General features: G+C 41.1%; 4 protein-coding genes across 5 annotated transcripts in view; 3 read left to right on the forward strand and 1 right to left on the reverse strand.

Annotated features, from left to right (window-relative positions):
* The window catches only part of cpamd8 (C3 and PZP like alpha-2-macroglobulin domain containing 8), a 44251-nt gene extending 40731 nt beyond the window's left edge, over positions 1–3520 (forward strand). For both annotated transcript variants that reach the window (XM_075485254.1, XM_075485253.1), the window contains exons 43-44: positions 2088–2289; positions 2451–3520. In XM_075485254.1, coding sequence (XP_075341369.1) covers positions 2088–2289; position 2451 — 203 coding nt within the window. In that variant the 3' untranslated portion in view covers positions 2452–3520. The remainder of the gene's footprint in view (positions 1–2087; positions 2290–2450) is intronic.
* A 1560-nt stretch (positions 3521–5080) lies between these two features.
* On the forward strand, positions 5081–6973 carry cimap1d (CIMAP1 family member D). Its single transcript, XM_075484351.1, has 4 exons — positions 5081–5120; positions 5614–5724; positions 6130–6243; positions 6486–6973. Exons 1-4 carry the CDS (start codon positions 5081–5083, stop codon positions 6971–6973), a joined length of 753 nt encoding a protein of 250 aa, XP_075340466.1.
* A 109-nt stretch (positions 6974–7082) lies between these two features.
* cks2 (CDC28 protein kinase regulatory subunit 2) lies at positions 7083–9468 on the reverse strand. Its single transcript, XM_075484352.1, has 3 exons — positions 9307–9468; positions 8808–8935; positions 7083–7583 (listed from the first exon to the last, which is right to left on the reverse strand). Exons 1-3 carry the CDS (start codon positions 9363–9365, stop codon positions 7540–7542), a joined length of 231 nt encoding a protein of 76 aa, XP_075340467.1. The 5' UTR covers positions 9366–9468; the 3' UTR covers positions 7083–7539.
* A 4669-nt stretch (positions 9469–14137) lies between these two features.
* Positions 14138–27982, forward strand: shc2 (SHC (Src homology 2 domain containing) transforming protein 2). Its single transcript, XM_075484353.1, has 13 exons — positions 14138–15260; positions 18288–18358; positions 20465–20525; positions 20803–20922; positions 21716–21769; positions 21932–21983; positions 22109–22235; positions 22669–22849; positions 23905–23998; positions 24960–25139; positions 25235–25581; positions 25731–25882; positions 26380–27982. Exons 1-12 carry the CDS (start codon positions 14499–14501, stop codon positions 25857–25859), a joined length of 2178 nt encoding a protein of 725 aa, XP_075340468.1. The 5' UTR covers positions 14138–14498; the 3' UTR covers positions 25860–25882; positions 26380–27982.
* Positions 27983–27993: the final 11 nt, after the last annotated feature.

Here is a 27993-nt window from a genome sequence, read left to right on the forward strand (position 1 = left end):
GGATACGTAGGTGGGGTGTGTGGCTGCACATTTCCCTGCCACCACATCTTGTCTACAATCAGTGTGATAAATAGGTGGATAAGTTTCACGCAGCAGGCTTAATTGTTGCTGTCATGAGCTTGCCCCTAGCACAGAGGCAGCCAGAGAATTCCTGATAGGATGTTTAGCTGTGTGTGCGGAGGGAGGATGTAGCTATGTTACATTTGGCAATTAAATTGTGAGAAAGGCACTGCAGCCTTTCATAAGCTGCAGAACGCTGTAGTCTTTTCATGCATGCTGCTTCTACACATTGTGTGTTGTACTCTTTGAAGTGCAAATAACATTAAAGTCTGCCTGTGTGTCTGAGCTGTGTACAGGTGTGTGTGTGTGTGTGTGTGTGTGTGTGTGTGTGTGTGTGTGTGTGTGTGTGTGTGTGTGTGTGTGTGCGTGCGTGCGTGTGTGTGTGTTTGATGTAGTGTGGCCTGCACTGACTTGTTCCCCAGCCTGCAACTCCCGGTAGCTGCTGCTCACAGAGCTGCTCTCAGTCAAAGGTCTCCTTAGTACAAAAGCTAAATGCTTCTTACTTACCACAGGAATGCTATTTCTCACACTTACGCATACATCGATATATGCACGCACACACAGGCATACGCTTATTGCTTGCTAGCACAAGCAAACGTGTTAAGATACACACACACTCAGCTACAATAACCCTGGGGTGATTAGAATGAATAAGTGGTGCAAAAACACTGTCATTGTAAACCATTACATTGTTGACGACATGCCCGCTAAGTGCACCAAGAGTGTAATAGGTGAAGGTAGGCTGTGCCAAGGAACTGACATTTTCCTTCAGGACACTGAAGGAAGCTCTGGAATTAGCTTCCCTGTGCAGACTTGCCTTATTAGTGAACTTGTAGCAGCGGTCAACATACAGTACAATTCACACACTTAAAGGCTTTGTTTGAGCTGAAACCTTCCCACCAGGTGCTTCCATTTTATGGTCATTTCACTTTTGAATTAGCCATAAAGTGGTAATGTAAATGTTTACATAAAGTGTAACTGGATAAAGCTATACCCTAACAACATATAGTGATCCTACAGTAGCATGCAGTAGAGAATGTAATATCTTAAGCAGGGTGGGACCCCCACTGGCTAACGTGTGGTATTGCTGCTGAAGAGGTTTAGATGAGCAGGGTTTTAAAAGAAGAGCTTTTCTGGTCAACAAAAAGCTAAGGTTTTATATTTGTAAAGCCATTTTTTTTTTATTTAGTTTGACATTTTTGTTTTTGACTTTTGCGTTTACTCGCTGGAAACCTTTTTCTTCCCTACTCTGGTTGGCATTGCTATGATTCTCCACATTACCGTCACCTGTAAATCAGTGGATTTGTATAAGAATAATGACAGGAAGCTCAGCTGTGTTCCCAAAAATAAAGTCGAAGCACTGTAAAATTGAAGAAAAACAAACACTTGGAGCCAATATTTATTGAGAAAAGAACCTAGAAAATATATTTAAAATGGCGAATCTGAGAAAAAGTATTGGTTTTCAGGGATATATTTCCTGAAGTTTTTTTATATAATGCCAGTAACACATTTAAAAAAAATTGATAGTGGCACATTTAGTTCTGGGCTGCATCGTCTTGCATATACGTGCATATATGTTGAGCAATCAATATGTCTTCAAAACTTTTAGCCTTGTCCCTAAATCCTTTGACAATATTATACATTATACATCGACACATGATTGCATTCTGTAGATCTTTTCAATTTCATGTGGACACAGATTTTTCTTGAACAGTTGAACTATAAATCCACATGTTGCAGAGTGTTGAGCTCCATTTCTGGAACCCTGTTCTGTGGCGCTGCATTTACAACCAGTCATGCGACTGACCTGTCGTTAAATTACCTTTTTTATGTCAGCTTTTTTCCTGTTTTTTTTAGTTTGTCCTCAGTCTCAACTGAACATATTGTTGCTATCAAACTCAAAATGATCCCACATAGGAGCGAACATAAACAGTACAATTTCTTGGTTTAAACATTTGAAACTCTGCCTCTGTAAATCCAGCCTTTATGTGCCTGAATGTGTCTCGGTTTGTCTCTGCTTTCTGTAGGTGAGGAGGAACAGGGCTCCATGGCGGAAGTGTCTTACTACTCCTATGAATACGACTCGGACTCTGAGACTTTCCTTGCTGATGCAGACGGAGGGGACCATTTTGACCTGCCTGAAGGTGGGGGCACCGTGGAACATAAGGTGCTCCTACAAGCAGATACCCAGATACCCACAGTGGACACAAAGAACACCCCTGAGCGATGGTAGGAGCTGCTTCATTCGGGTTTTTGTCTCTTTCACTGAACTTGGGATAGTCTATTGTAGTCCGTCAAGTCTGCAGAGGTGTGATTTGTACAGGTGCGAAATTTGATCCTCTGTGACCATCTTACAAAGAAGACGCGTCCTGCTTTCTTGTCATCCGCAGATTCGCTCGCCGAGTGAAGCCATACCCACATCCAAATTGTACCATATTTGTGAATATGCTTGTGAATGGAAAAAGAAGAGAGACCTGCGCAGACGGAAGAATTTTTTCGGGTCTGAAGACTGAGTGTGCGAGTTTTTGTTATTAGGTGATAGGAGTCGGAGCGGATGCCTTTGTCACGTATGTCTGTGTGTGCGACTGAATGTGAATGTGTATGATTATTGTTAAGCTAGAATCCTACAGAGTTTTGTTCTCCTGTAGACACCTAGTCCTCAATAAGCACCATAGCATCTTTGTTATTCACTGTGCTGCCTTTATAATCACTAGAAGAAATAATCAAGTATTTATGTTTGTAATTACACCTGATTTTAAGCAAAATATTTTGTTATATTTTCTATCTGTGGTATTTATTTGTAGCTAGAGGTCATATATATTTTTTTTTTATGTTTAAGTCATCGCTCACCCATACAGCCTACTTTTTTTTTTTTTCCTTCGTGGTTCTTTGTGTGTTATCCAAGGCAATTTTTTTTTTCTTTTATAGCAAGCTTTAACCCAATAACTGACAAGTTTGATGAAATTCCTGTGCTGGTATCCTGCTGGAAACAAAAAAAAAAAAAGACATATGCTAACCATATGCTTTACAGAAACATAAGCTGAAATGGTTTTCATTTTTAAGATTTTTGGAATTTCTTTTGCATTCGTTAGACAGCACAGTAGAGACAGGAAACATACGTTGGGAGAGGAGAATGGAGATGCAGCGAAGGTTTCTGACCGTGTCAAACCACAGGAGAGGGGTGCTTTCCGTGCTCCGTTGCACCCGGACCCCTCAGCTGTCTCTGACCACAAACGCCATCTTCTCTCGCCACTCACCTACCTTGAGATTTGATTGTACAGTTTATAAGCTATTTTGTTTTTGTTCAATTGTGATTGGTGAGGCAATCAAGTTTCAGAAAAAATAGTGACGTTTCAAATTCCTGTAAATGTTCCAAATTGGATTAAACGTAACCCTGATTCCTATCAAATATTGTGATTTTTAAAAACACGGATGACAATAAAATTTACATACAATTTCGTTTTTTTGTTTGGGGGTTTTCTTTTCATCAATCTTTGAAGCAGACGGAAACGCTCTGGGTCTAAGTTTAGCTTCAGCCGTCACACGAACTTTTCCACCTCAGCCATTTGGAGTGAGGAAATACCTTAAACCCACCTACTTTTCAAACTGCCATCTATGCAGATGTAGCACAGCGTGTGTTTCTTTTCCACTAAATGAGGTGCTGCAGAGCAGTTGTCTTTGAAAGCTGCGTTGCTCCATTTCCCTTGAAAGGCTAGTTAAGTCTGCAGATGATTTCCTGTCAGCAGTGACCTGTATTTTAACCCCGCTGCTTCAGAGGGCCCTCTGCTTTGATAACTTACTCTCTGACCCCTGACATGCTTCTGTGTTAGAGACGGCAAGCATGCGAGTCTGTGTGTGTTGGTTTGTGCTGAACCGTACACATCTCCAAGTCTGGATGTGCACCATATGTGTTTGTGTTACTGCTGACAACAGATTCAGGTTACCAAAGCAACGGTGGTCAGACAGAGAGTTAGAGTCTGTTAAAGTTTAATGTTTGGTTACTGCACTTGTCACTTGTCGACCCTCTCGATTATCGTGGGCCTCCAGCGAGTCGTGCAGATCGTACAACTCACTGGGATTAGAGGAGATCAAAAGTATGGCCGCTGTATAGTATGGCTGAAACTTAAAAATGATATATCCCATATGTATGTTTTTGATTTATGCCTAAATCAATGATGCATGCAAAAGGTAGGCAGTCAACCCACAGACTCTGTATGCAATGGAAATTTAAAAAAAAAAATCCTGTTGCTGTTGTGACAATACACCGCCAGCCTCTGCAGGGGACCTGGCTGCTGCAAGCTACCAACAGCAGTCTCTGTGGCAACTACATGCATGGCTGAAGAGTGACATTGCGTGTCCACACTGCAATGAGCAGAAAGAGTGAAAAGAGAAAGGAGGGAGAGGGGGATCTTGGTTTCATGGTTGGCAGGGGGGAGCTAGCATTACATGAGAGTGAATCGGAGTGATGACATTGTTTCTAAGAAACAGCTGAGTGCACCAATACAACCACCTCTGTGGAGGATGGGCCATTCACCTGTCCAAGCCCCCATTGATGGATCATTTGGACAAAAGGGCAACCGGGCAGAGGGACAAAACCTTATCCAGATCAGAGTCTGCTCTGGTATTGACGGTTTAAAATGTATTATAGGTATCAAGCATCCTGATCGTTTGAGAGGAAATTGGGGATTGATTCTAGATCATTCAGGGCTCTGGGTTTTCTCTGTCTGAGGAACTGTTGAATTGCTCTGAAGAAATACCTCCATGGTGTTCATGGAATAAGGGCCTGACACTCATCTGATGACTGATTATCCAAGTATGCAGCCTGCTTCACCTCTGGCTGAGAAGAGGATTTATCTTTGGTAAGGTACAAAAACACAGCTTTTTAAGGAGTTCATTTCTCACGACTTTATATATGCGTCTCCTGTTGTCGAACACCTTGTAATGTGCTGTATGAATATGTCTGTATTAGTGCTGCGGTTGCAGAATTCCAGAAGTACCCATCACGTCTACAAACAGTCAGATGGAGAAAAAATATCCAGATATTGCAGGGAAAGAAAAAGGTGAGGAGATCAACTGAACATTGAGCAGCTTTTGATGATTATCCACGAACAAAGAACTTTTACAGAGTGTAAAGACAAACATCATCGGCTTTTAATCTTCCAGTTCGTCACCTTAGGTCATATGGTTTTTCACAAGACTGACTTGAGCAGAGTAGAGGTGGGCAGACCTGCCAGGACTTGCTCCAGTCTTTGAAATATTGCACCCACTTGCTGTACTTGTGTACATTTCGCTGAACACTTGTACGTTGATGTACTGCTTTATGCCTCGGTTCTATTGCTGTTTGTTGCACATTCGACCAGAAGCAGATACTGGCTTGAAGATGAGAGCTCTGGGCTTATTGTATTAAAATCACAAGTCATCTCTAAAACTATTTTTAATTTTTCTGCACAAGAACACATCTGACATTTGTGCTTTGTAAATGGATTTTATTGCATATTTAGTGTGAGAGATTGTGGACGAGCACAACAGTCATACATTTCCACCTGTATTCAGGGCCTGGACCTGGGCGCTATGGACTTCCACCCACCATTGGATTCATTGGACATGACTATACAAAGCCATCCAGCCCTGCTTACTCTTTCCATGGCAGGATGAGTAATAATAGTGGGCGACTCTCTTTCTCTTATACCTGAGATACACTTTGATACTTTTTAATATTACTGTTCATGTATATTGTATCTGTAATGTATGTCTTGGTCAGGATTTTGATTGCAAAGACATAACTCAGTTAATTATAGAGCATTCAAAATCACCGAATTTTTGTATGCTGTTAGCCATAGTTTCTCCGATTTTCAGAATGATTTAATCAGTCATAAAATCTCACCAGCCAACCCACCAGCCTACGTGGTGCAGTATCACACATTAACCACTAGGGGGAGACATTGTTTAATAATTGTGTACTTTTTTTTTTTATCAAACTGATTTTAGTGTCTTTCTCCTTGCGCGATTAAAGCACTGACGAGAAGATCCACACCAAATCATCACAAATGTTCATTCTTTTTATTGCAGTGTATTCTGTCGATTCCAGTCCAGGGCCTCGCTATCACGTCGATGCAAAAATCACCCGCTTTGGAAAGGATGGCATACCTGCATTCTCAATGTTGGGCAGAATGAAACCACAAAGTAAGTTTTTCCCTACTTCATTGTGATCGAATGATCATTTGAAATTATATGCTTCTACACTTTTCAATAATTACAGCCTAAACCCAAAACTCTGTTCTAGTTAAATGATGAACTCTTACAGTACGAAGTAGAAAAATAACTGCTTTGGACATTTCTAGAAGTCCAGTGTCAGCTGTTGCAGCTAATCCCTGCTAACTGCACTCTATCATATGGTGTTTGTGTGATACTTTTGTGTTGACTAGAAGAGATACTCCACACACCTGGACCTGGTGCATACAGCCCCGAGAAGGCGCCACCATGCAATCTGCAGCGCAGACCACCATCTTACACAATGGGTACTCGCACACAATACCGCAGTGTTGACCCAGTTCCAGCTCCTAACAAGTACTGTCTGCCTCCACTCTTGGGTTCTCACGTCCCAAACAAGCCGGCCAGTGCAAGTTACACCATGTCAGGAAGTTTCAGCACAGGGGGACCATCTGTGGATTTAGCGAAGACGCCAGGGCCCTGCGGCTACAACAGTACAGACCCAAATGTGTATCTGCCCCGAAGGCCAGCATTTTCCATGTTAGGACGTCGCGTCTTATCCAGGGATAACATCAAGAAACCAGATCCAGGGACTTATAATCCAGAGAAGGTCACAGTTCACAAAGCCCGTGCACCAGCCTACTCCATGGGCATCAGACACACAGAATTTGTCACCCCACTAATTGTCAGTGTGTTTGACTGAAAAATCAATCAGAAACTACCAGGAACAGAATTCTGTAAGGCCATGACACAAGAAACAGGGAGCAAACATGGATGACAAAGAACATTTTATTTTGTTCTTTGAGTAGCAAAGAACTTGTTGAATCAATCACAACTCATTGGCAAAAATGTATATCCTCTAGTAACAGTATATGTACATAACACAAACATAAGTTTAAGGAACAGGAAATGTTTGAACGGAAAGCTTTTAGGATTGAACCAAAATAAAACCCTGTGCTAGTAGGAAGTAAATCCATCTCGACAAAAACAACATGCAAAGACATCAAAAGAGATGTTGAAAGTCTACAACAGACAGGCAACGTTTCCCCTTCACATCGTTTATAAAGGTCATCACAGTCAAATCAAGTAGTTTGTTGCTGGTTGCCTCTAAAATAGATGGGATTTGAAGGAACAAATCCCACAATACAACTACAAGTTTTCAAAACAATACATAAGAACATATGTAGAGATGTATATGTGGAGGAGAAGTATGCTCTAATGCAAATACATATGAGCAAAGGCAACACACATTTTACATATCGTTCCCATTCATTCCTTCGGTAGAGGTCTTCTGAAAAGCAGTATGTGTGGTTCTGAGGAGTAAAGCAACAAAAAGGGGTCCGTGAGCATCAAATAGAAAGTCACACATCAGCACACTGTGTTCTGTCTGCACACAGCTCTAATCAAGGTCTAATGATGCACAAGAAACTGTTGAAGAATACTCAGATAAATTTTATTACTATCCGAATACTACTCCAAACCTCAAAAAATTGGGACTCTTGTGTAAAATGTCAATAAACGCAGAATGCAATGATTATCAAATCTTATGAACCAGTAATTATTCACAGTAGCACACACAAAACATATTGAATGTTGAAAGTGAGACTTTTTACCATTTCATGAAAAATAGTGCTCGCTTTTAATTTTATACCATTAAGAATTAGTGGTGTCTTTACAGATGTACAGGTTCTAATAAGCCGGATGGTTCCTCTCCTCTTTAGTCCAGAGGACACAGCATGATGCCTTCGAATTCCAAGGTTTCATTCGTGCATAAAATGTTGGTTCATGAGATTTGCAAATATGGCATTCTGTTTTTATTTACATTTTTACACAGTGCCCTGACTCTTTTTGTATTTGGGTTGTACAGCCCTTGAAATCTGGTGATATCAGCATCCAGTGATGCTGGGCAGAAGCTAAAGGCTTCATGAAATGCTCATTTTCATGCCACAGTGTTTTTAAGTGTAGAACACACTTGCTGCATTGTCTTGCACACAGTGCAGGGCATGGTAAACTAATATTCTTTAACTTTGATAATGTGAGCTTCTGAAACCAAAGAATATTAAAAAAAAAACAACACACACCCCAGCCAGAGCCTGTCCTCCCTGCTGCCATGCAGCAAGTCATACGGAGGCTGTGAGACTACTGAATTCATCATCTACATTCTACCATGAAAAAAGCTTTCTATGCCTCTAGCTTGATCTGTTATGATTTCATAAGTAACTTTTGTTTCACTGTGAGTAGTTTAAGGGGAACCCATTTGTAATATTATTATACAAATGGTGTGCATAATGCTAAGTAAAATCTTGAATATACCCATATTCCGAATCATGTAACCACAGATTTGCTTTGCCTGAGCTCCATTTGTTTCTACGAAGAGGATGGACTTTGTTCCATCTCTTTTAAAGACACGTTAAAGCAGCCATAAACTGAAATAATTATTCCAGCAACCAGACCTTTGGTTGTTTATAGGCTTCAGAGGAAATTTCGTAGTCTTTAAAAATTGTTTGAGTCTGTCCTACGAGTCCTTGCTTACTGACCTGGTTTGTGGATCATGTAGTGAATCCAGCCCTGGCTCTGTTGCACTCCCAGTCCTCTCCACTCATCCTCTGCCATCAGATGGGAGGAAGGCACCAGTTTAGACAGCTGCTTCGGAAGCACAACATGTCTGTGGGAAGGTAAACATATGAAGATTTCAAAAAAAGACCACTACTTTCAAATGACACCGAAGTTTATGTCACTCTTGGTGCTAGCGAAACTGTAACGGGTGGCTTGCAGTTAACCGGAGTGGATTTGTTTTAGTATTATCATGAATCTACGTTAGTGTAATTCTAATAGCATATCACCGTCTTTTACTGTATTGACGCTTCTATTATTGGTATAATCATCAGTATGAAGCTATCAGCCTACACCTACACTAAAGTTATACTGAGCCACGTAGCAAGAAAACAAATCTTCTTTATCATAGTTTGATGTTAGCTAACTTCTCAACACAGGACAACGGACTTCTGGAAACGTTAGAAATGCCATTGCCAGTACCTGTACTCGAACTCTTCATCGTTGTACTTGTCAGAATAGAAAATCTGCTTTTTTGACATCTTGTCCCAGATAATATCCCGAAAACTGTTCTCCGGTAAACACGTTAGCAAGCAATACTTATGAGCTGCCCCAAGCTGCTGTCATCTGCCGCTGTTTTATTTTGAGGGTAATTCAAACCCCAACGGTTACCCACTTTCCGCTGATTGGCCAGGCCAGCAGCACGCGGACACAACACGATCGTCTTTGTATGCGAAGATGAGGCACTCGTCTGTAAAGAAAAAACAGCGCAACCATTACGAAGTTGCAAAAAGTGGGTACATTTCCTAGTGATCTCTTTTACGAAAGTGTATTTTTTTGTGTCACGAATTACCGACGATATGTACATTTTCAAATATTCTGCTCCATTACCATGAGTTTTGTCTTTTGAAAATAGAGACAAAGGGAGAGTTCTTCCCTCTTCATTTATCTTTGTCGCATTGATTGCAACTGGAAGGAGATAAAATACAAAAAGTACTTGAGCTGGTGATTTGGCCATTAGGTTTACATAATCGTCAGTATAGGTTTGCCCATATTACCAGCTATTCAAGCCTGTAGTTTGGCAAAGTTTTGGAATTAATTGTCTTTAACATGGATTTTGGAAATCCCTTTGTCTAACCTAAATGCTCCTGTGACTTTACCAATAAAAACAACATTGCAGATATCAGGTGAAAATCAACCCAAAGTCCTTCTGTGAAACAGCATTTCTACAAACATACTTGTCATGTTTTACAGGAAGATATAGTAAAAAAGATTTTATAGAAATTCAAATTAGATTAAAAAAAAAAATCCTATTAACAATTTGATTTAGCCTCAGCACTGGATGTGAATATGTTTAGTTTTCTTGCACATAAATATGGATCAGTCTCTTGCTTTAAATGCATTTCCTTCTTTTCACAATTAGTCATTTGTAGCAACAAAGCTCTTTTTTTTTTTTTTTTTACCTTTTAACATTACAAAAGAGTTTAAAGTTGCCTTTGCTGCAGGTACCAAATGCTGTTAGCCTGGGAATTCCCATGCTGCTTTGCGCTCGATTTCATTCTCACTGCAAAGTCAGCCTGGAAACCACCGCCCTTATTTTTGCCTGAGTTAGGGAACCAATCACAGAACGGGGGGGGCGGCAGCAAGACGATGACGACGTCTATGCGCTACACCGAAGCTTGTAGAGTGTTAATTCAACATGACAGCGGACACAACGTTACCGTTCAATGCAGCCTTAGAAAGTGTTTCGGAGTAGATTCACGGTCATTTGAACCGTGACATCCAGCCAAGTAGCCCACCCGAAGTTTTTCCGATATTGGCTGAACATCAGCTGAGTTACTGAGTTATCCCGAATAGCTTAGTACAAGCGCTAACGGACCCTGGCAGTATCTCCAAAATTACCACACTAAAATCACATGTCATGAAACCAAACTTCTACAGTAGTACAAATATGGTCTGTACTCACAAAACGATGCATTTGGAAGTTTGTACATAGTCCAGGAGTTTATTATTATCATCAACACAAGCCTGATAGCTTTTCTGCTGCTAAAGCTACGTCGACGTCACTTCTGGGAGCTGGGAGCTTCAAAGTAAGATGAGGGTTGAGCTACTACTGTAGACAACAAAGCAAGGCTGCTCAATTTCTCCATTATTAAAATAAATTCACAACTCTACAACATAAAAATTCATGTAGAATATAGCATATAGGCCTACTTTGTTGTCAATTTAAGTAGCTTAGAGCGCAAGTTTACTTTTATTTTCCATTTTTTTCTTCTTCCTCGTCGAATTTCTGTCGTCATCTGGTATAAGTGATACAATTGGCTATGAATCGCGCGCAAAGCAGCATGGGAACTACTTGACGTCATTTGATAGACATTCGTAGCGCCCAATAAACGGCTCTAGGCATTCGTAAACCACGCCTCAAATACGAGAAAATGCACACCTAGTTCCCAGACCACCATCTCATCGAGATTGTGGACGCGTCAGCCAGGCTAAAATGCTGTTCTAAGTCATAATCACCGTTGTCAGGGTAATGTGTGCTAATAAGTGGTGGAGTATTCACAGCATGATTTGTTCCATTTGTAATTTGCAAAGTCAGGAGGTAAATCTGTTAACTCTTTACACACAGTTCAAAGTAATTTTGTGGAATGACATGATTGCATAGGCTACAGTGTGACGACTTTAAGTAACCTTAAGGTATCATATGCAGGTTTGGCATGAATTACATTGCAATGACTGCATTGCCTTTGTGTGTTTCAAATGATAAATGGATTTAGTTGCAGCAGATAGAATAAAGGAATCTATTACACTTTGTTTATGGCGTTAGTGCAGTCATTTGTTATGAAAAAGTGGGACAGAACATACTGAGAAAGTTCAGCTATTGCTTCATCTGTCAACATGCATCGATTTCATCTGGTTTATCGGTAACTTTTCATTCTCTGTTGCAAACAAACAAGAAGAAATTGACTCTTTAGGGGAAGGTGGAAAGGTTTTGCAGCATTTTGCTTGTGTGTGCTCTTTTTGTCTGTTTGCGTGTATGACTTTTTCCTGGTCTCCTGACCACTGAAATGAAGTTGTTCTCTCATTCAAGAATCACTATGTCTCCTCTCCGCTTTGATAACTGAAGCACACACACACACTGCATTACGTTTTCCCTGATAGAAGTCCGTGGAAGTTCACTGGGCTGAATCCTGCTTTCATTCTCCAAAGACCCTGAATTATAGGTAAGATTTTCAGTTGTGAATAACTTCTACCCTGCAGATATGCCCTTATAATTCGTTAGGCTTTGTGCCCATCAGTATTGTTTGGAATTAATGTGGCAATGGTTTGTTTAATGAAATGTTCTAATCCTGTTTACAGTCCAGCTTACATGACTGCGTAGTTTTGAAAAGCCTTGTTAGAAATACACAACTCGCTGTATTTGACAGGAACAAAATGAGCATGTGATTAATGATTTGATTGTCTTATTCTTTTCATTTTCAGCCAGTATTAGTGTGTAAGTCTGTTAACAGCTTAACAGATACACATGAGCCTTATGAAGAAGAAGGAGATTCATTTATTGAATAAAAATATATCAATGTGTAATCAGGAAACAACATTCCTGTAATACATTCAATGTAATATTGTATGTTAACGACTACATTACATATATGTAACATACATTTCTGTGTGCTTTCCATGCTTTATTGATGACAGTTTCACTGGGCAGACACAACAGAAAACAACTTTGGCTGCTGCCGTCTCTCAAAGGTCACTTTTTTTTTTTTTTTAGATGAGTCAAATTAATGTCTTTAACGCCTTTTCGCTGCAAATCGGACAAATTATTCCTCTTAGGTTATTAGGCTCTTCTTGTGCATTTGATTTAGAACTAAGGTCTGCCCACAGCGGTGCAAAATCCGTGACATTATTATTAGCTGCTCAGGTAAATACTGTTTTCAATTTTTGGGAATTCAAAAACCTCCATAGGAAATCGGTGGCTCTAATTCTCTGCTCAAGCGTCATTCAACTGTGGCAGAGGAAGGCGGCCCGACAAGATCATAAAAAGACACCAACAGCAAACAGGGGGAAATTATGCTGAATGCTGGAAAAAATACATTTCTGTTTGTTTAATCCAGATGTAATCCATTTACTTGTAAAACAAGTAAAGCATGGAAGCATGGAAAAGCATGGAAAGCACTTGTAAAACAAGTAAATGTAGTGCAAAATTACTGTAACATTGGTGTAACATTTGTGAGTTACCTTCTTTGCTTAACAGGTTACCGGGTTATCACACATGCTTCGTTTATTTGCATATATCTTGTGCATCTGTCCTCTGTTTACATATTTTTCTCTCTTACTGGTGTACTATGTTTGAACAAAAACAAAAGTTAAAGAAAAGTTGTGCCTTGTGAATCTCTATATGAGAACCTTTGTGTTTCAGATAAAGAATTCTGATTCCCTTATGTTGCCTTTACAAGATGGAACAATGCAATTGAGATGAGCGGGAAAGGCACAAGGGAGTGTACGAGGGGCGAGGAGCTAAATGGATCGTGCTGAGATTGCTTATTGCTCTCTTGAGAGGTGGATGGGAGGGTCTGTGGCGAAAGAATTCTGGCAGATGGGATGGGGTGGATGCTGTCAGACATGCAGTCCCTTATGAGCGTAGCTGCATTGTCTCCTTTGTTGCTTTTCTGTATGTAGCCAGGACAAATGGGATTACACCTGCTCACATCGACATGCACAAAATTCACTTTAACTGATTGGATGGATCTCCTTCTGATATTTGATCAGTTTTTGGGTTGTTATTTTAACATGGCTGCAGGTTATTGCTGTACTATAGTGTGGAAATTAGTGTACACATTCATGTATTTTTTTGTAAAAACTTTTGGATATATATTTTTGATTGATGTAAAAAAAAAAAAAAAAAATGTATTACATCAATTGCCTGGAATAGATAACAATTTCCACTCGCACTTCTTCAACTTAGAGCTTGAAGGCATTATCATGCAATTCCAAATGCAATATTTACCATCTTTAAAGCAACGTAATATCAACAGAATTCTAAGTGACATTGCTCTCTTTCAGTTCACACATCAACAGCATTGTTTCATCCTGAGAGGTGATACCACTCTGAATGTTCCCCACAGATTTTCTGCACTGGCGCAGGATGTTAATTTGATGAATTTCCAGTACCGGTACATAGAAAAACAGGTGATCTGCAGAATGTGTGTGTGTGTGTGTGTGTGTGTGTGTGTGTGTGTGTGTGTGTGTGTGTGTGTGTGTGTGTGTCTGGGAAGACGGTGGTTGAGGCAGATGTGTTTTAGTGAATACAATCTGAGAGCAACTGGGCAGGGCAGGGCTAACAGGCCAATGACATCATACACAGAGAGGGAGAGACAGACTGGGAGCACACGAGCGATCTTGCCTCAGGCAGTGGAAGGGAGCGGGCCAGCTCAGATGAGGAGGAGAGCGGCATGAGAGCGGGACAGTGCGTGTGCCAGAGCGGGAGAGCACCAGACAGCTTTAAGCTGATTTGACAAGGATATAGGACTTAGCCTGGAAGATTTGCTCTTTTGGTTTTTCCATCTCCCTCTTCCATCACACCTTTCCCCCTCCCCTTCCCCTCTCCCCTTTCCCCTCCATCCGCTGGCAGTTATCCCCCCTGTCAGCTCCTGCTTCAGGCGGCTCCTCCGGGCATGCTCCTTAAGCCAAAGTATGGCCGCTTTCGCAATGAGTCTGTGACCTCCTCTGACGACCTGATGCAGAGCCTAGCCATGAGTGGCAAAGTTGTGGCCACACCAGTGGGCCCCTCTTCCACCCCGAACCTTCCTCTCCCTCCTTTGCCTCCTCTGGATCCCAGCACCAGGTCCTCCTCCTCTGCTAGGGCTACAGCCCTGGCAGACTCCCCCTGTCTGGATGGGGAACAGGATGCCACCACAACTTTCTGCATGCTCATCCCTAAGATGCCCCAGTGGAAGTTTTCCAACTCCCTGCTCAGCCGGAGCCCATCCAACTCCAGCTCCAGCTCCAGCTCTAGCAAGGACTCGGGCAAGGCAGCAGCGGCTTCTTCCCAAGCCTCTGTGTCCTCATCGTCTTCATCACTCAGGGCCAGTGGTGCGACCAGTGGCCCAGTGGCCAGCCTTGCAGCTGTGCTTAACTCCTGTGACCCTGTGTGTGTCACCCCCTGTTCTCTACAGGCCATACGAGGGCAGCGAGCAGTGGCAGCAACAAATTCAGCTTGTCCAGGAGTGCAGGGATTTGGGGCCGCAGAGGCTATGGTGAGCCCTGGTGGTCCCAGCAGCTCCAGATCAGGAATGAACCGCAGGACAAGGGTGGAAGGCATGTGGCTGGGGGGAGAGGACTTTAGCCAGAAGGGCAGCTTCATCCACAAACCCTCTCAAGGCTGGCTGCACTCTGACAAGAAGATTGGAGGACAAGGGGCCTCTTATATTGTCAGGGTAAGTCAGCAGGCAGCTTTTTTAAATGCATACATTTCAGAGAAAGTTAAACATCAATTGATTTCATTTTTTTTTATCAAACAAAAAATAGAAATAATTTCCTAGTGCTGATTAACAGTTTCCCTCTCACAGGAACTCTTTAAAGGGTGCTCTATCAGGGTGGGAAACAAAAGAACATCTCACTAGCATGCGGTGTGTTATGCAGCTGATGGGGCAAGGACGAGGGGAATACATAATTTAATCCATATAGATGGATCGGTGTGGCTGATTGGAAGACTGCATCGGGACTGCACACAGGCGTCGGGGTGGAGAAAGACCCTGAAACCATGAAATGATGTGTATAGTCTGCAGAAGGTGTTGTTGTTCAGCCGCACTGTTTACCAAAGGTAGCATTCATCTCGCTGTACTTAAAACAATCACCAACTGTATTCATAGAGCATGTAACACATGTCTGTGGGAGTGGTGCTCTTTGTGTGCTTTTGAGATTCTTTACTTTCATGTTTGCAGTGAATACACATGATTTCATCCACAAAATAGTGAATGACAGCGTTTACTGTTATTAGTATAAATATAGATACCCCTTGTGTATTTATTATGATGACTAAAGAATAATGGATGATTGAAGTGAAGTAGATAAATAAGTGTTCCAAAGAAAAGTCTTTTTCAGAGTGTGTGAGTGATTTCTTGTTTACAAGGGGTTCCCGTCCAAAGCAGTCTGCTTGACGTCAGTGTCAATCTCCCCTGAGCAATCCCCCATGACTGTTCACCTCTGCCACTGCTCTCCCCCCTTCCTTCTCAAGCTAATGACATGGTTCCTGATTAGGCCAGTCTGCGGCCGAAGCATGCTTTCTAATAGCATTATACAGGCACCATTCATTCCTATATTCAATTACATTTAATCACAGTCATTTGCATCATGTGATATGGGAAAGGAGGTTGGATCAGTGTGGGAGAGGTCCTAATGGTGAGTACATACGAGGTGTGATCATCATGCAGGGCTTTCCAAGATTGATAACAACCGCTCCTCGTATTTCCGATTGATATCTCCGTTAATGGTCAGATGAATCTTCAAGCAGAAAATTGTTACTATCAGAAGGTGTGCTGCGATAATGATCCGTGTGAGTTAATGTTTGAAATGTGCAGTATTTCATGGCTTCTGAAGCAGAGCTATATGTGCAATTCAGTGGTACATCTCTGCAGGGAGGAGCACTTACTGCATGTATTGGTGTCAGAGGGACTGCTGCACTGTGCCATCCTTAAGCAGCTTAGTGAGCGTCGCTCTTTCTCTATTTCTACTGGCTCTCAATCACTTCCACAGTCAATAAGTCACACAAATCCAGCCCTCATTTAGGAGAGACATATGTGAAATGGTTTTACATATCCTCTATGTCCGCACAGCCATGTCATGTGCTGTGTCTTGCCTGCATCTGCCATCCTCAATAGCCAGAGCACTGCAGCAACCATTAAACAAGCAGTGTGGCTGCCAAAGCTGCTGTTGTAAATACAGCTAGATTAAAGCTAGACTGCTATCATTTCATACGGTTTCCTTAAAGTCTTTGACTCTAAAACAAAACAACTATATATCTATTTTGTAATCCGATTATCTTTAACCACTCATATGGGTTATGTAAAGATTCCACCAATTGTGTTGGGGTAAGCTTTCAAAACTGCTATGAACAGTGTGCAAAAGTCTGAAATCAGAGAGAACTTTGTTGTCCAGAGTGAGGAAAATTTTCTCCTGCAGAACCACTCACTTCATAAATTGCAAACAAGGCAGGGTATGCGCTGACTGGACTGAAAACAGGATCCGTTTGTGTCTTTCATCTGTCACTCAACATTATACAACATACAAGGTGGTTCTTGTTCCGCAACTGCCCTGAGGATAAAATGACAGCATATTAGATAACGAAATGTGAAGCTTTTTTAGCGACAAACGATGAAACAGCAATGATTGAGTTCAAAGAGGGCGCCTGCAACAAAACAGAGTTTGAGAAGGGGATGCCAGTGTTATTACATTTCTGAGGAATGTTTCTCAGAAAGCCAGTGTCACTAGTCGTAGGGATAGTAAGCTAGAGCTCTGGTCAAAAGGACAACAGTGCAGATAGGCTGATAGAGGAGGGGATTTGTTGCATCAGCAGATGCGTGTGTGACAATGGAAGCATTGGCAGAGAAAAGGAAGGAGGGGGGAGGTCACAATTTCCCTGATGGAAGACTTCCCTCAAGTCCAAATCTTATTAGAAATCTCATTAAGCCCTCAGGCTCAAAGGTTGCTCTTTCTGTCTCTCATTCCCTGCTATGTGTGGTTGTTTGTGGTGCAGTTATAATATGACAATATAACATATCAATATGACATGGATTCAGCCTTACTGTGTGGAATTTAAGCATTGAATTTAAGAAGTTTGATCAGACATCTAGTCACGTGCTTTCCTCTTAATTTGGTTTATTTAGCATGTACAAGCTACAGTAGATGTATGTACTATCAAATGTATCGCGGATAATAGGTTTACTCATATTAGTTGGATGGATAAATCTATGGACACAGATTTATGGATCTAAAATGGCAATCAAACAGAAATATTGTATGTTTTACTCACTGCGAAACCTTTTCTTCAAAGAAATGTTCTCACTAGTAATAATTGTATAAACAAGCACACTCACACCCCTGGCATCCCCCAGAGGGCTACGAAGCTGCTGTTTGTCCACGATATGAAGCTCTTAGTGCTGCTAATCTAGTCAAGGTGCCATTAGCACCCTGACCTGAGATCCAGGAGGAAGCCACAAAGCTAGAAGCAGATTTTAATGGTCTTTCTGAGGATTCCATTTAGATTATTGTTGGAAATAGTCACATTTACAGATGAATTATTAAATGTTTTACGCTCCAGAAATGTCCACGGATTTCAGTTTGAGAACGTAAAACTAGTAACTGCAGCACTTCAGGGTCATTAATCAAAAATCTGCCCTTAGCTATTTTGCTGTATTTGATTTAATGGGTGTATGTGCGTGTATGTGTGTGTTTTCTCACTGTAGTACATGGGTTGCATTGAAGTACTGAAGTCGATGCGATCCCTGGACTTTAACACACGGACTCAGGTGACAAGGTAAGCTGGTAACCATCTTTACTGATAGTGGTGTGTCAGGAGAATTTGATCCAAGATGTACAGTGTTAATGGATATTTCAGTCGGTCACTATGATACCCAATTTATTGCAGCAGTGCATTAGAACAGAAGCAGAAATGTTCATTTTGTATTTACGTGTTATATAGTATGTTCACTTGGCATACTTAAATCAAATGAGCAGCATTTGCTACTTCTAAACTAACATCAGATTTTACAACTACACAATTGATAATGGAGTGACACCTGTAGCTTTGGTGTAAACCTGCTAACTTTTTGGAACTTTTTTATCACATGGGCCAAAAAAAAAATAATAATAATTTGCTGTTGCAGTAAAATATTCACTGATAGCTGTACAATTGAAAGCATAAGAGGCTTCAATCAAAACTCAAGTCACAAGGCTTAGCATAAAGGCCGACCCACTTTGCGTGTGCCTCAGTTAAGAGACAAACACAACTTCTGTATTCGTGTTGCCTGGCGAGACAGGTCAGACAGTGCATGTGTTTATATATGAAACTGTGCCCGAGGCTCTTTGTATGTCTGTTTCCTTGTGTTTCCATGCCCTTCATGTGATGTTGTTGTTATAAGAGCACATTCTATGCAATCCTCAACCTCGGGGGAGCAACTCGCCTCTGTCTCTCCCCCCTCTGTCTCTCCTCTCCCTCTACCTCTCCTATCTCTCCTCCACAATCGATCGGCAGTAATCTGAGCCTCACTGTGCATCCAAGGCTTAAGTGCAGGGTGGAGGGAGGCGGCAGAGATGGAGTGATAGAGATAGGGGATCTATTATTGATGATGTTCGCTAATGAGTGTGGAAAGCTGCAGTGGTCTCCGTGAACGCGCCCTGCTGGATAATGTCTTTGGCTGTAACTTCTTCAGGAGGAGCAAGATGAGGAGGGAGGGGTGTCAAAAACAAAACAGCAAAACAAAAGCAAAGGGAGGAACCATAAAAGACAAAGAGCTGGCTGCTCTCAATTGTAATGTGCCCGATTGCAAGGCATCAGTTTGGTGATGATTGTTGCACCGATGATGAACTTGTTGTTGTTGTTGTTTTTTCGTTTTGTTTCTGTGCTCTGGGAGAGGCATCACATTCAAGCGAGCTCTGGTTCAACTGTAGCTCATGTGAGGCATTTGATCCAAATCCTATTGCTTCCTTCATCTACCAAGCTAATTTTACAAGATATTAATTGTATTTTAATTCTTGCTGGATGGGATTCAAAAGCAGCAATAAAAAGTAAAAAAATTCTCAGCTAGAACTGGCCTCAGTTTGCACACAACACAAATTTCAAAAATGTGTTTTTGGCTCCTGGATGCGAAGAAGGTGCTGTCTCCCAACAGTACTCTCTGTGTCGTGCTGTTTAACAACAGCACTGGTGATAATGAGGCCTGGCATTTCATTGCAGGGTAGACTGCAGGCGAAAACAACAACAGCCCATCCCTCTCCTCCTCCTGCTCTCATCAGCATGAGTCATCTGAAACATTGTGGTGTTTTTCAAAAATCCCTGAGAAGACCTTTACTCGAGACGGGGCCCGGGACGCTGCTTTTTAAATATTTACAAGCCACTTGATAGGGGCAGCTGGGCCCTTGATTGCTGTCCCCACTGTCCCTGGTAGAGAGATTACGAGCTACATCCTTAAATCCGCATCATGCCTCCCTCCCACTGTTGGACACACACGAGGAGACGTGCACTTTGGGTACCCATTAGGCAGCAATTCCCAGGAGTTTTAGCAGCTTTGTTGCATAGTTGTCATCTAAAGAGTGACACCTTAAAAAATATATATTTTGCTTCACATTCTGTTGCTTCAATTTCCCCAGTTCAACTGTGAATTAAAAATGTAAAACTGTTATTGGTCTTTGACCTGTGGCATTGGACGGAATGAGGGAACGCGACACTTCTGTCCATGTTTAAGCGTGGTTTAAGCGAGTACTTCAGCGCAGTTTTATTCATATTGTTATCACTCAGTTATCTAAGTGTTTGTGTGAAGATAACAATAAACCTGCATGATTTCCATACCATTAATAGTTTGCTCGGTGGCCAGTGTGTGCCTCTTTGGACTAACCTGCAACCTTTCTTCATTTTTCTAATCAGGGAAGCCATCAACAGGCTTTGTGAGGCCGTGCCAGGAGGGAAGGGGGCTTGGAGGAAGAAGGTTAATAATTGGTTTATAATCCTACCTTGTACATTTTGTTATACTTGTGGCAAGGGATCTGTCCTATTCCACATGAACAAAAGTGGTTTTGGCTCTAAAGCAGCACTGGATAAACCTATAACACCAACACAAAACACAAAACACACCCATCTATTTCTCTATGCAGTTTTTTTTTTTTGGAAGATAAATAATAAACTCACAGCATGACATTTTCATTTTTTAAATAATTTACAGTTATGACGTGATTGTAGTTTTCACTGTATTCTTTTTCATTCAGGCCTTGAACAAAGCTCTGCAGTCGGTCATGGGGAAGAGTAACCTGCGATTTGCAGGGATGAGCATCACAGTCAATATTTCTGTAGATGGCCTTGGTCTGCTCATCCCGACCACACGACAGGTTAGATGACGCTTAATTACCATAAACTGCTCAAAGATCAAGCTGGATTTCATAGGCTTTTAAGAACTGTTACTGTTCAGTGCTGATGGAAATAAGATTCACCCCTAACTACAGTAAGATGAAGATCTGAAGAAAAACAGTGTCGATTACTATTTTAGCATTCTCTTAAAGTTCCATTCCTTTATGATTTGCATGACTTAATTAGTATTTTAATTGTTAAACATCATGGTGATATTAACTGTGAAGTTACCAATGAAATTTAAATGGACAAGATATCGAATACCACCCTTATTGAAATACCAAGTAATAACCTTTGATAGTTGAATGTGTAATCTTCAGAAAATGACTTATGATTTCATTCGGGGATCCCGTAAAATTACATTTTACATTTGTGGGCTTCATTGTTAAGCTAAAGTTAGTTCGTGTTTCAGACAGCTGCCATTGTTGGCTAGTGAAAGACAAACACCCGGCCTTTAAGCAAAGAGCTCGTGAGTGAGCAAAAATGTCACATATTTTTGGAATTCCCTGGAAAATTATTGCCAAATCCTGTTGTTCAAAAGCTGTTATAAGTAACCAAATGATCAGGAACCGATTTAACTCATTCAAATCCCTATCTGTTTCTACTATTCGGTGTTGATACAAAAAAGAAAGGAAAAAAAAAATGAAACATAGATTGTCCATGATTTTGACATATGGTCTACAGCACTTGGCCTTTAGTTTCTCATTTTCCTATACAGTGTGCTGAAATGAATTGCTGCAATAGAAACATCTTTTATTCAATTTTCTCTTTCAGGTGATAGCACACCATCCCATGCAGTCCATCTCATTTGCTTCTGGGGGAGACACAGTGAGTGCAGTCCTTAACATTGCTGTCTGGACATTTTTTTTGTATCTGACTCATTTGTGTTTCTCTGGTTTCTCATCATATTATTAAAAAACTATAAGGATTAGAAATAATGTGTTTAATTCAAGTCTGATGTGATGGTATTTTCTATCCTGTACATTGCAGGACACACCTGATTATGTTGCATATGTTGCCAAAGACCCAGTGAATCAGAGAGGTATGTCCATCTGCCTTACTGCCCATTTTTAAATTGATTTAAACTGCTTTAAAGCTCCCTCTCACATAGTGCTCATAAGGAAACAATTTGTCTTGTGTGATGCAATGCTTTTTGGCTTCCTTCAGCATGTCATATCCTGGAGTGCTCAGACGGTTTAGCCCAAAGTGTCATCAGTACCATTGGCCAGGCCTTCGAGCTGCAATTCAAACAGTATCTACACAGCCCTCCTAAAACCATGGCGTCTATGGAGAGGTAACAGGAAGTTCAGTCAAAGCGATGAAAAAACGAGTTGCATCTCTGAAGTGGCAGGAGAATGGCAGACACATTCTCAGGATATTTTCATAATGGTCACCATATTGCTATGAGATGGATGTAGGTACTGCCACATATAGAACTGCACACTGTTAAATGAATATGAATACAGTTCACATGATGTCATTTTCAACGAATAGCTCGTTTTAAACAGCTGAGAAAAAGTGAGACAGATTGCTGTTTTTTTGATCAGAAGAAATCGTTTTGAGAACCCAGATTTCCTTTTCTAATGGTTACTATTACTATTCGTGTCATACACAAACATCTGAATCATTTTTTAAAAAGCTTTTACTGCCTTTATTTAGGCATTTGGCTGTAGCGTTAGACCTTAATGAAAATGTATCCTCTTACTTACACATGTTTTTCTCTTTAGGCCTGTCAGGACAGACGAACCAATGTGGGGGGAAGAGGAGGATTTCTCTGAGCACGATTACTACAACAGTATTCCAGGGAAGGAGCCTCCTGTTGGGGGAGTTGTGGACTCCAGACTTAGGCCCAGCGGAGCCTTCCTGGGTCACATCCATACCCAACCACAGAGCAAGATAGCATCTCAGGTTAGTGCTCTGGCACGGGTGAAGTCAGGTTAGGCTCTAGCGTTTGGATTATGGAAGGAGGTCTTGGTTTTACTTTATTTGAGTGTAGTTTTGTGGTACTCGTACTTTCTATTTCATGCAGTCGTATACTTATATTCTACTTTAGTTCATAAGGAAATCGCAATGTACATACTACACAGGAAGAAAACAATCAGTCACATGAGGTGCAAGCAGATCCAGTTCCCCTCTGTTTCCAAAAAAAATCAAAGATTAGAGAAAAGTGGTTCCTATTTCACTGATCACATTCATTTGATCGAACAGATCACAACTCCTTGATTTGGATTTGGCACTGATATACTGGCACATCAGTGTTAAAAATCTCCTCATGTAAATCATAATGAAGTAGACATTTTACTACATAGCATTTTGCTTTTAATAGTTTAACAATATTTTGTTGCAATCGCTGCTTTACTTTCCCTTAAGTGGGATTTGGAAGTCTGTCATAATGTTTGTATAGTGATGATTATTCTACCACACCACAGAATTGTCTTTCTATGTATAGCTTTTTGTCAGCATTACCATTGTAATTGTCAGCACTGCCAAAGAGTGATACTCAACCTCATAATCTAATGTTATCACAGATATAATAGAAACTACATCTGGTTATCATCAAGCTGTCTATTATTAAAGTCTACCTCAGGATGACTGTGATACTAACCCCTCTGACATCTCCCTCATAAACTGGTGACTGATGTGTTTTGCTTTTTCTTCTCTGCATTGTTTACACTGATTTGAAGCAAAGGAGCATGAAAATATACTCCATAATTGACTCCCTAATGTGCCTGTACCATAACTGCCAAAGACAGATATGATTACATAATGAGCTTTGGTAAAAGAAACCTTCAGCCTCTCCTCTCAGCATGCTCATAATATGGTGACTTGCCATAGCTGATGTTTCAAGCAGAGTGCTTCAAAACTGCATTACGCAGAGGCAGGGGACGAGAATTCTGCATTATTTTGCAGAGAAACTGATGTACTTATGATGTGTGTTCCCGGTGTGGTCCTGTTTTTCGCAGATGGGCTCACCGGCCAGGAGGGAGCAAGCATCTTACCCGCCCGGTCAGCTGTGTTATGAGCTCCACTGGGACACTGAAACCACTTGCAGCTCAGGTGAGACACCCTGTGGCAGTAAGTCTCTATAACAGGTAGAGAAATGACTGGCTTTGTACTTAACCTGTTACACCTTTACTGTTTATCATGTCATTATTTTCTAAATGACAGGAAGCTTCTTATCATAGAGCATGACCTTATTTGGGGCAAGTTTAACCTATATCGATGTAAAAGGGTTTTCACACTCAGGAAGTGTATGGATATGCATTTTTAAAATGTAAATTGGGCTGTAATGTCCTCATTCACTTACTAAGCAATGTCTCTTGATAGAGAACAGGTTAGATATTTTTAGGTTTGTGTGGATATGTCTGCATGAAGGATGGTTGTGTTTTCCAGTCTTGTTGTGTTTGGAAATCGCTGAACTTTGTGGCCAGACAGCGATTCCCCTCCCAACCAGCAGACAGGCCCTCACTGTCTGGATATTTCTCAGGATCACATTAAAAGAATTAGGAGTCTTGGGATAAGATAGCTTTTGAGATTAAAGAGTTGCCCTCGTGGTGCACAATTTCTCATCTTTGATATAAGGGAAGTCAAGATTCTCTGACATCAGTTTTAGTCTTTTACACCAAATTTGTCAGAAATAACGGTTAGAGCTGGTTTTCAGTGCAATCTGAATAGCATGTATGGTTTGTTGCTGAAGATACTTTTATTATCATTTGCTGTGGATTCTAATAAGCTGAAAAAGCTGACCATAGCTAAATGAAATAGCAACGTACTACCAAATTAATGGTTCCATCATCTCATTATTTTGAGTGCGCACTTTTGGCACTAAAAGCAAAAGTCCAATGATAAGTGGAAACAAGCTGAGCACATATTTAGTTTACTGTGTTATGATTTCAACCACTAGAGGGGGCAAACATTTAAAACATTGAATAGTTTTAGCTCACCAACATCTAGAGGACTGCACACATTTATCAATCAAAAAAATCACAGATGTTAGAAACTCATTTGTCATTGACAGGTCTGACATCAGATGGTTACCTGTGTGCTGATGGTCAGCCATCAAGCGGCAAGGATTATGAAGAACACCAATATGTAAACACCCGCAGTTTGGAAAACTTGGATTCACTCATACAGGGTCCAGATGGACACAGAGGGGCCAGGGTGCCTGACAGTCCGAAGAAGGACCTCTTTGACATGAGTGAGTCCTTACATTTAATATAACGAATACAATGAGGGTAAAAGCTACTGCAGAACAGCCACATTTGTATCTCTGAATAATCTTTGTCTCCGCAGGGCCATTTGAGGATGCCCTGAAGCTCCATGAGGCCTGTGGTGGAGGTGCTGGGTCCAGCATATCAGGTGGCTCCGGCTCACAAGCTGGAGGGGGAGGTGTACGAATCTTAGAGGACCAGTGGCCCAGCCCACCCCGACGCAGAGCCCCTGTTGCCCCAAATGAGGAGCAGCTCCGCAGGGAGACCTGGTACCACAGCCGGATGAGCCGACGAGATGCAGAGAAACTCCTGGTCCGAGATGGAGACTTTCTTGTCCGGGAGAGTACCACCAACCCAGGACAGTATGTGCTAACGGGCATGCACTGTGGCCTACCCAAACACCTACTTCTTGTGGACCCTGAGGGAGTGGTGAGTCTGTCAAAATTTGATATATATTGAAATTTTTTTATGTAAAGCCAGTGAGGCAAAAATAGATTGAAATCTAACCATTTCATCGTTTGCTTCTAGAGGTCAACATGATTACTTACACTGCACATTTCCTGTTTTCCTCCATAAAGGTCCGGACCAAAGACATGTTATTCGAGAGCATAAGTCACCTTATATCATACCACTTGACGAACCTGCTGCCTATTGTGGCAGCTGAAAGTGAGCTCCATCTCAAACAGGTGGTCAGGAGGAAGCAATGAGTCGCCTGGCCCTGCGTGGGATGGTAAACAGCTGTATACACTGAATCGTGTGATTATATTAATGACTCAAAAGGCAGAAGTATCTAGTTTGCCACCTGCCAAAGACACAGCCTCTTGCAGCTTGCACTCGACAAACCAATCAGAGCTGACTTTGCTGTTCTGGAGGAGTCCTTAAAAAGACATAAGCAAACACTGACTATTTCAGACAGATTGAAACCATTCTGTTTTCCATACATACATGCAGACAGCCTCTAGCAGAACCAACAAAATAAATGTATTAGACTGTAAATGAGCATATTATTCTCTTTAAGAAAGGCCCTGTCACAATGCACACTCTACAGAAATATCATCTTTTTTTATCATATTTTTGTCATATGGCAATATATAAATTTCCTATATAAACATACATTTAATATTCGGTTTTTGTCAGGCAATAGTAGACTATCTTATGCAATAGACTATATATCATACTACTAATTTATACTAATTATGTTATCCTTCTCTTTCTACAATATTCCAGAGCTGAATGCTTCTGTGCCCCCTGCAAGCAACCTAAAAACTGAACCTGGAACTTATTTTTCATGGATAACTGTTCACATGAAGGACATATGATACTTTCTTCCCATGGACATACCTCTGAGGAGAGTGAGGTGTCTGACATCACCTTGTACTTTCTCTGCCTGTTGGATTCCAGGGTTACTAAAATAGCCATCATCTGTCATAAACTCCTCAGCATGCAGCAATTAAGCTAACAATAATCCACAGCCTGGTCCCTGCCAGAGCGTCAAAGTCAAAACTTAAAATGACAGCTGTTTGGAGAGGACCCAACCTCAGGAAATTTCAAATGGAGCTGATACACAGTGAAGAAGACATGACCTGCAGAGGCCGTAAGTGTGAAGGGCTTCCAGAGCTTCACACCACACAGTCGCAGATCTCTGCCAATAATGAACCATCACCAGAGCAAAACTGATTTTCTGGTGCGGATATAAAAAGAAGAGATGGTTCACGTTCACTATTCAGAAACTCATTTTTGTATAAATGAAAGAAATGACTTTAAGTCTGTGACTAAAAGAAGCAAATGAAGACATGTCTTTGGAATGACAAGACTGTTGATACACAGTACGATCACCAGTCTGCAGTGTCTAAGAAGGCACAAAGGATGCAGACTGAACACAATTCATTGCTGGATTTAGAGAAGAGCTGCACATTCTTCCATTTTTTTTTTTGTTTTGCCTTGATAATCTATGTAACAAATCATGTTTTTTTTTTAATAAAATCATACAGTCATACTATAATGTTCATTTAGACAGTCCAGTGAGCATATGGTATATTGGGTTGCTTGACAGTGACTTGTTTCATTACATTTACCAGTAATATCAGTTACGTGTTAAAAAAGTAACCCCCCTCTGCATTAACGCTCCCTGTATCCATGCGTGTTTTTCCACAATCCCACCCACTTCAGTGCCTTAATTACCACACTGACAGGCATTTGTGTCAGAGTGTATATAGTGTGCATTTATGTTCATATTGCAAAAGACTAGTTTTTCTTGCCATGCCAATGAAAACGTGAACAAACTTCAGGATTATGAAGCTCTTATATTTGTGAACAGTAACGTAAGCTGCTCTGGTTTTGAGTCGAGTAATGATTAATAGTCTCACAGCTGCAATGTGTGTTGTTGTCTTATGTGTATCCCTCTGAAGAATCCCCTCAAAGATTTCCTCTTATAGAAGTCAACCATTGGTAGCAACTGTTCTTTATCCTTCATCTGTCCCGGCTCAGGGTAATTCATCATCTTACTCTCCTTATCCCCATGTCTACATCTGCACATATATGTCTCTGTACTGCTCACTGACTGCACTAACAAGTGGCCAAACCCCTGTCTTGCCATTGTAATACTTTTCATATTGACTAGATTGTCAACCTTTTGCTTTTCTCTACCTAAATGCATACCTTTATTAAGGCCCACCTCTGTTCTCAGTCTCAACCTCCTCAATGCACAGAGATAAGGTCAACTGCAAGGCTTTTGATGAGCTTAAATTGTGATTTTTCTTTTCAAGATCTCCCCTTTTGCTTTCTCAGGAATTTCTTGGATCTTTTCTTCTATGAACAAGAGGAACAACAAGTGGCTTTTTT

This window comes from Odontesthes bonariensis, chromosome 15 (genome assembly GCF_027942865.1).
Source record: "Odontesthes bonariensis isolate fOdoBon6 chromosome 15, fOdoBon6.hap1, whole genome shotgun sequence".
In the NCBI taxonomy this organism is placed as follows: domain Eukaryota; kingdom Metazoa; phylum Chordata; class Actinopteri; order Atheriniformes; family Atherinopsidae; genus Odontesthes; species Odontesthes bonariensis.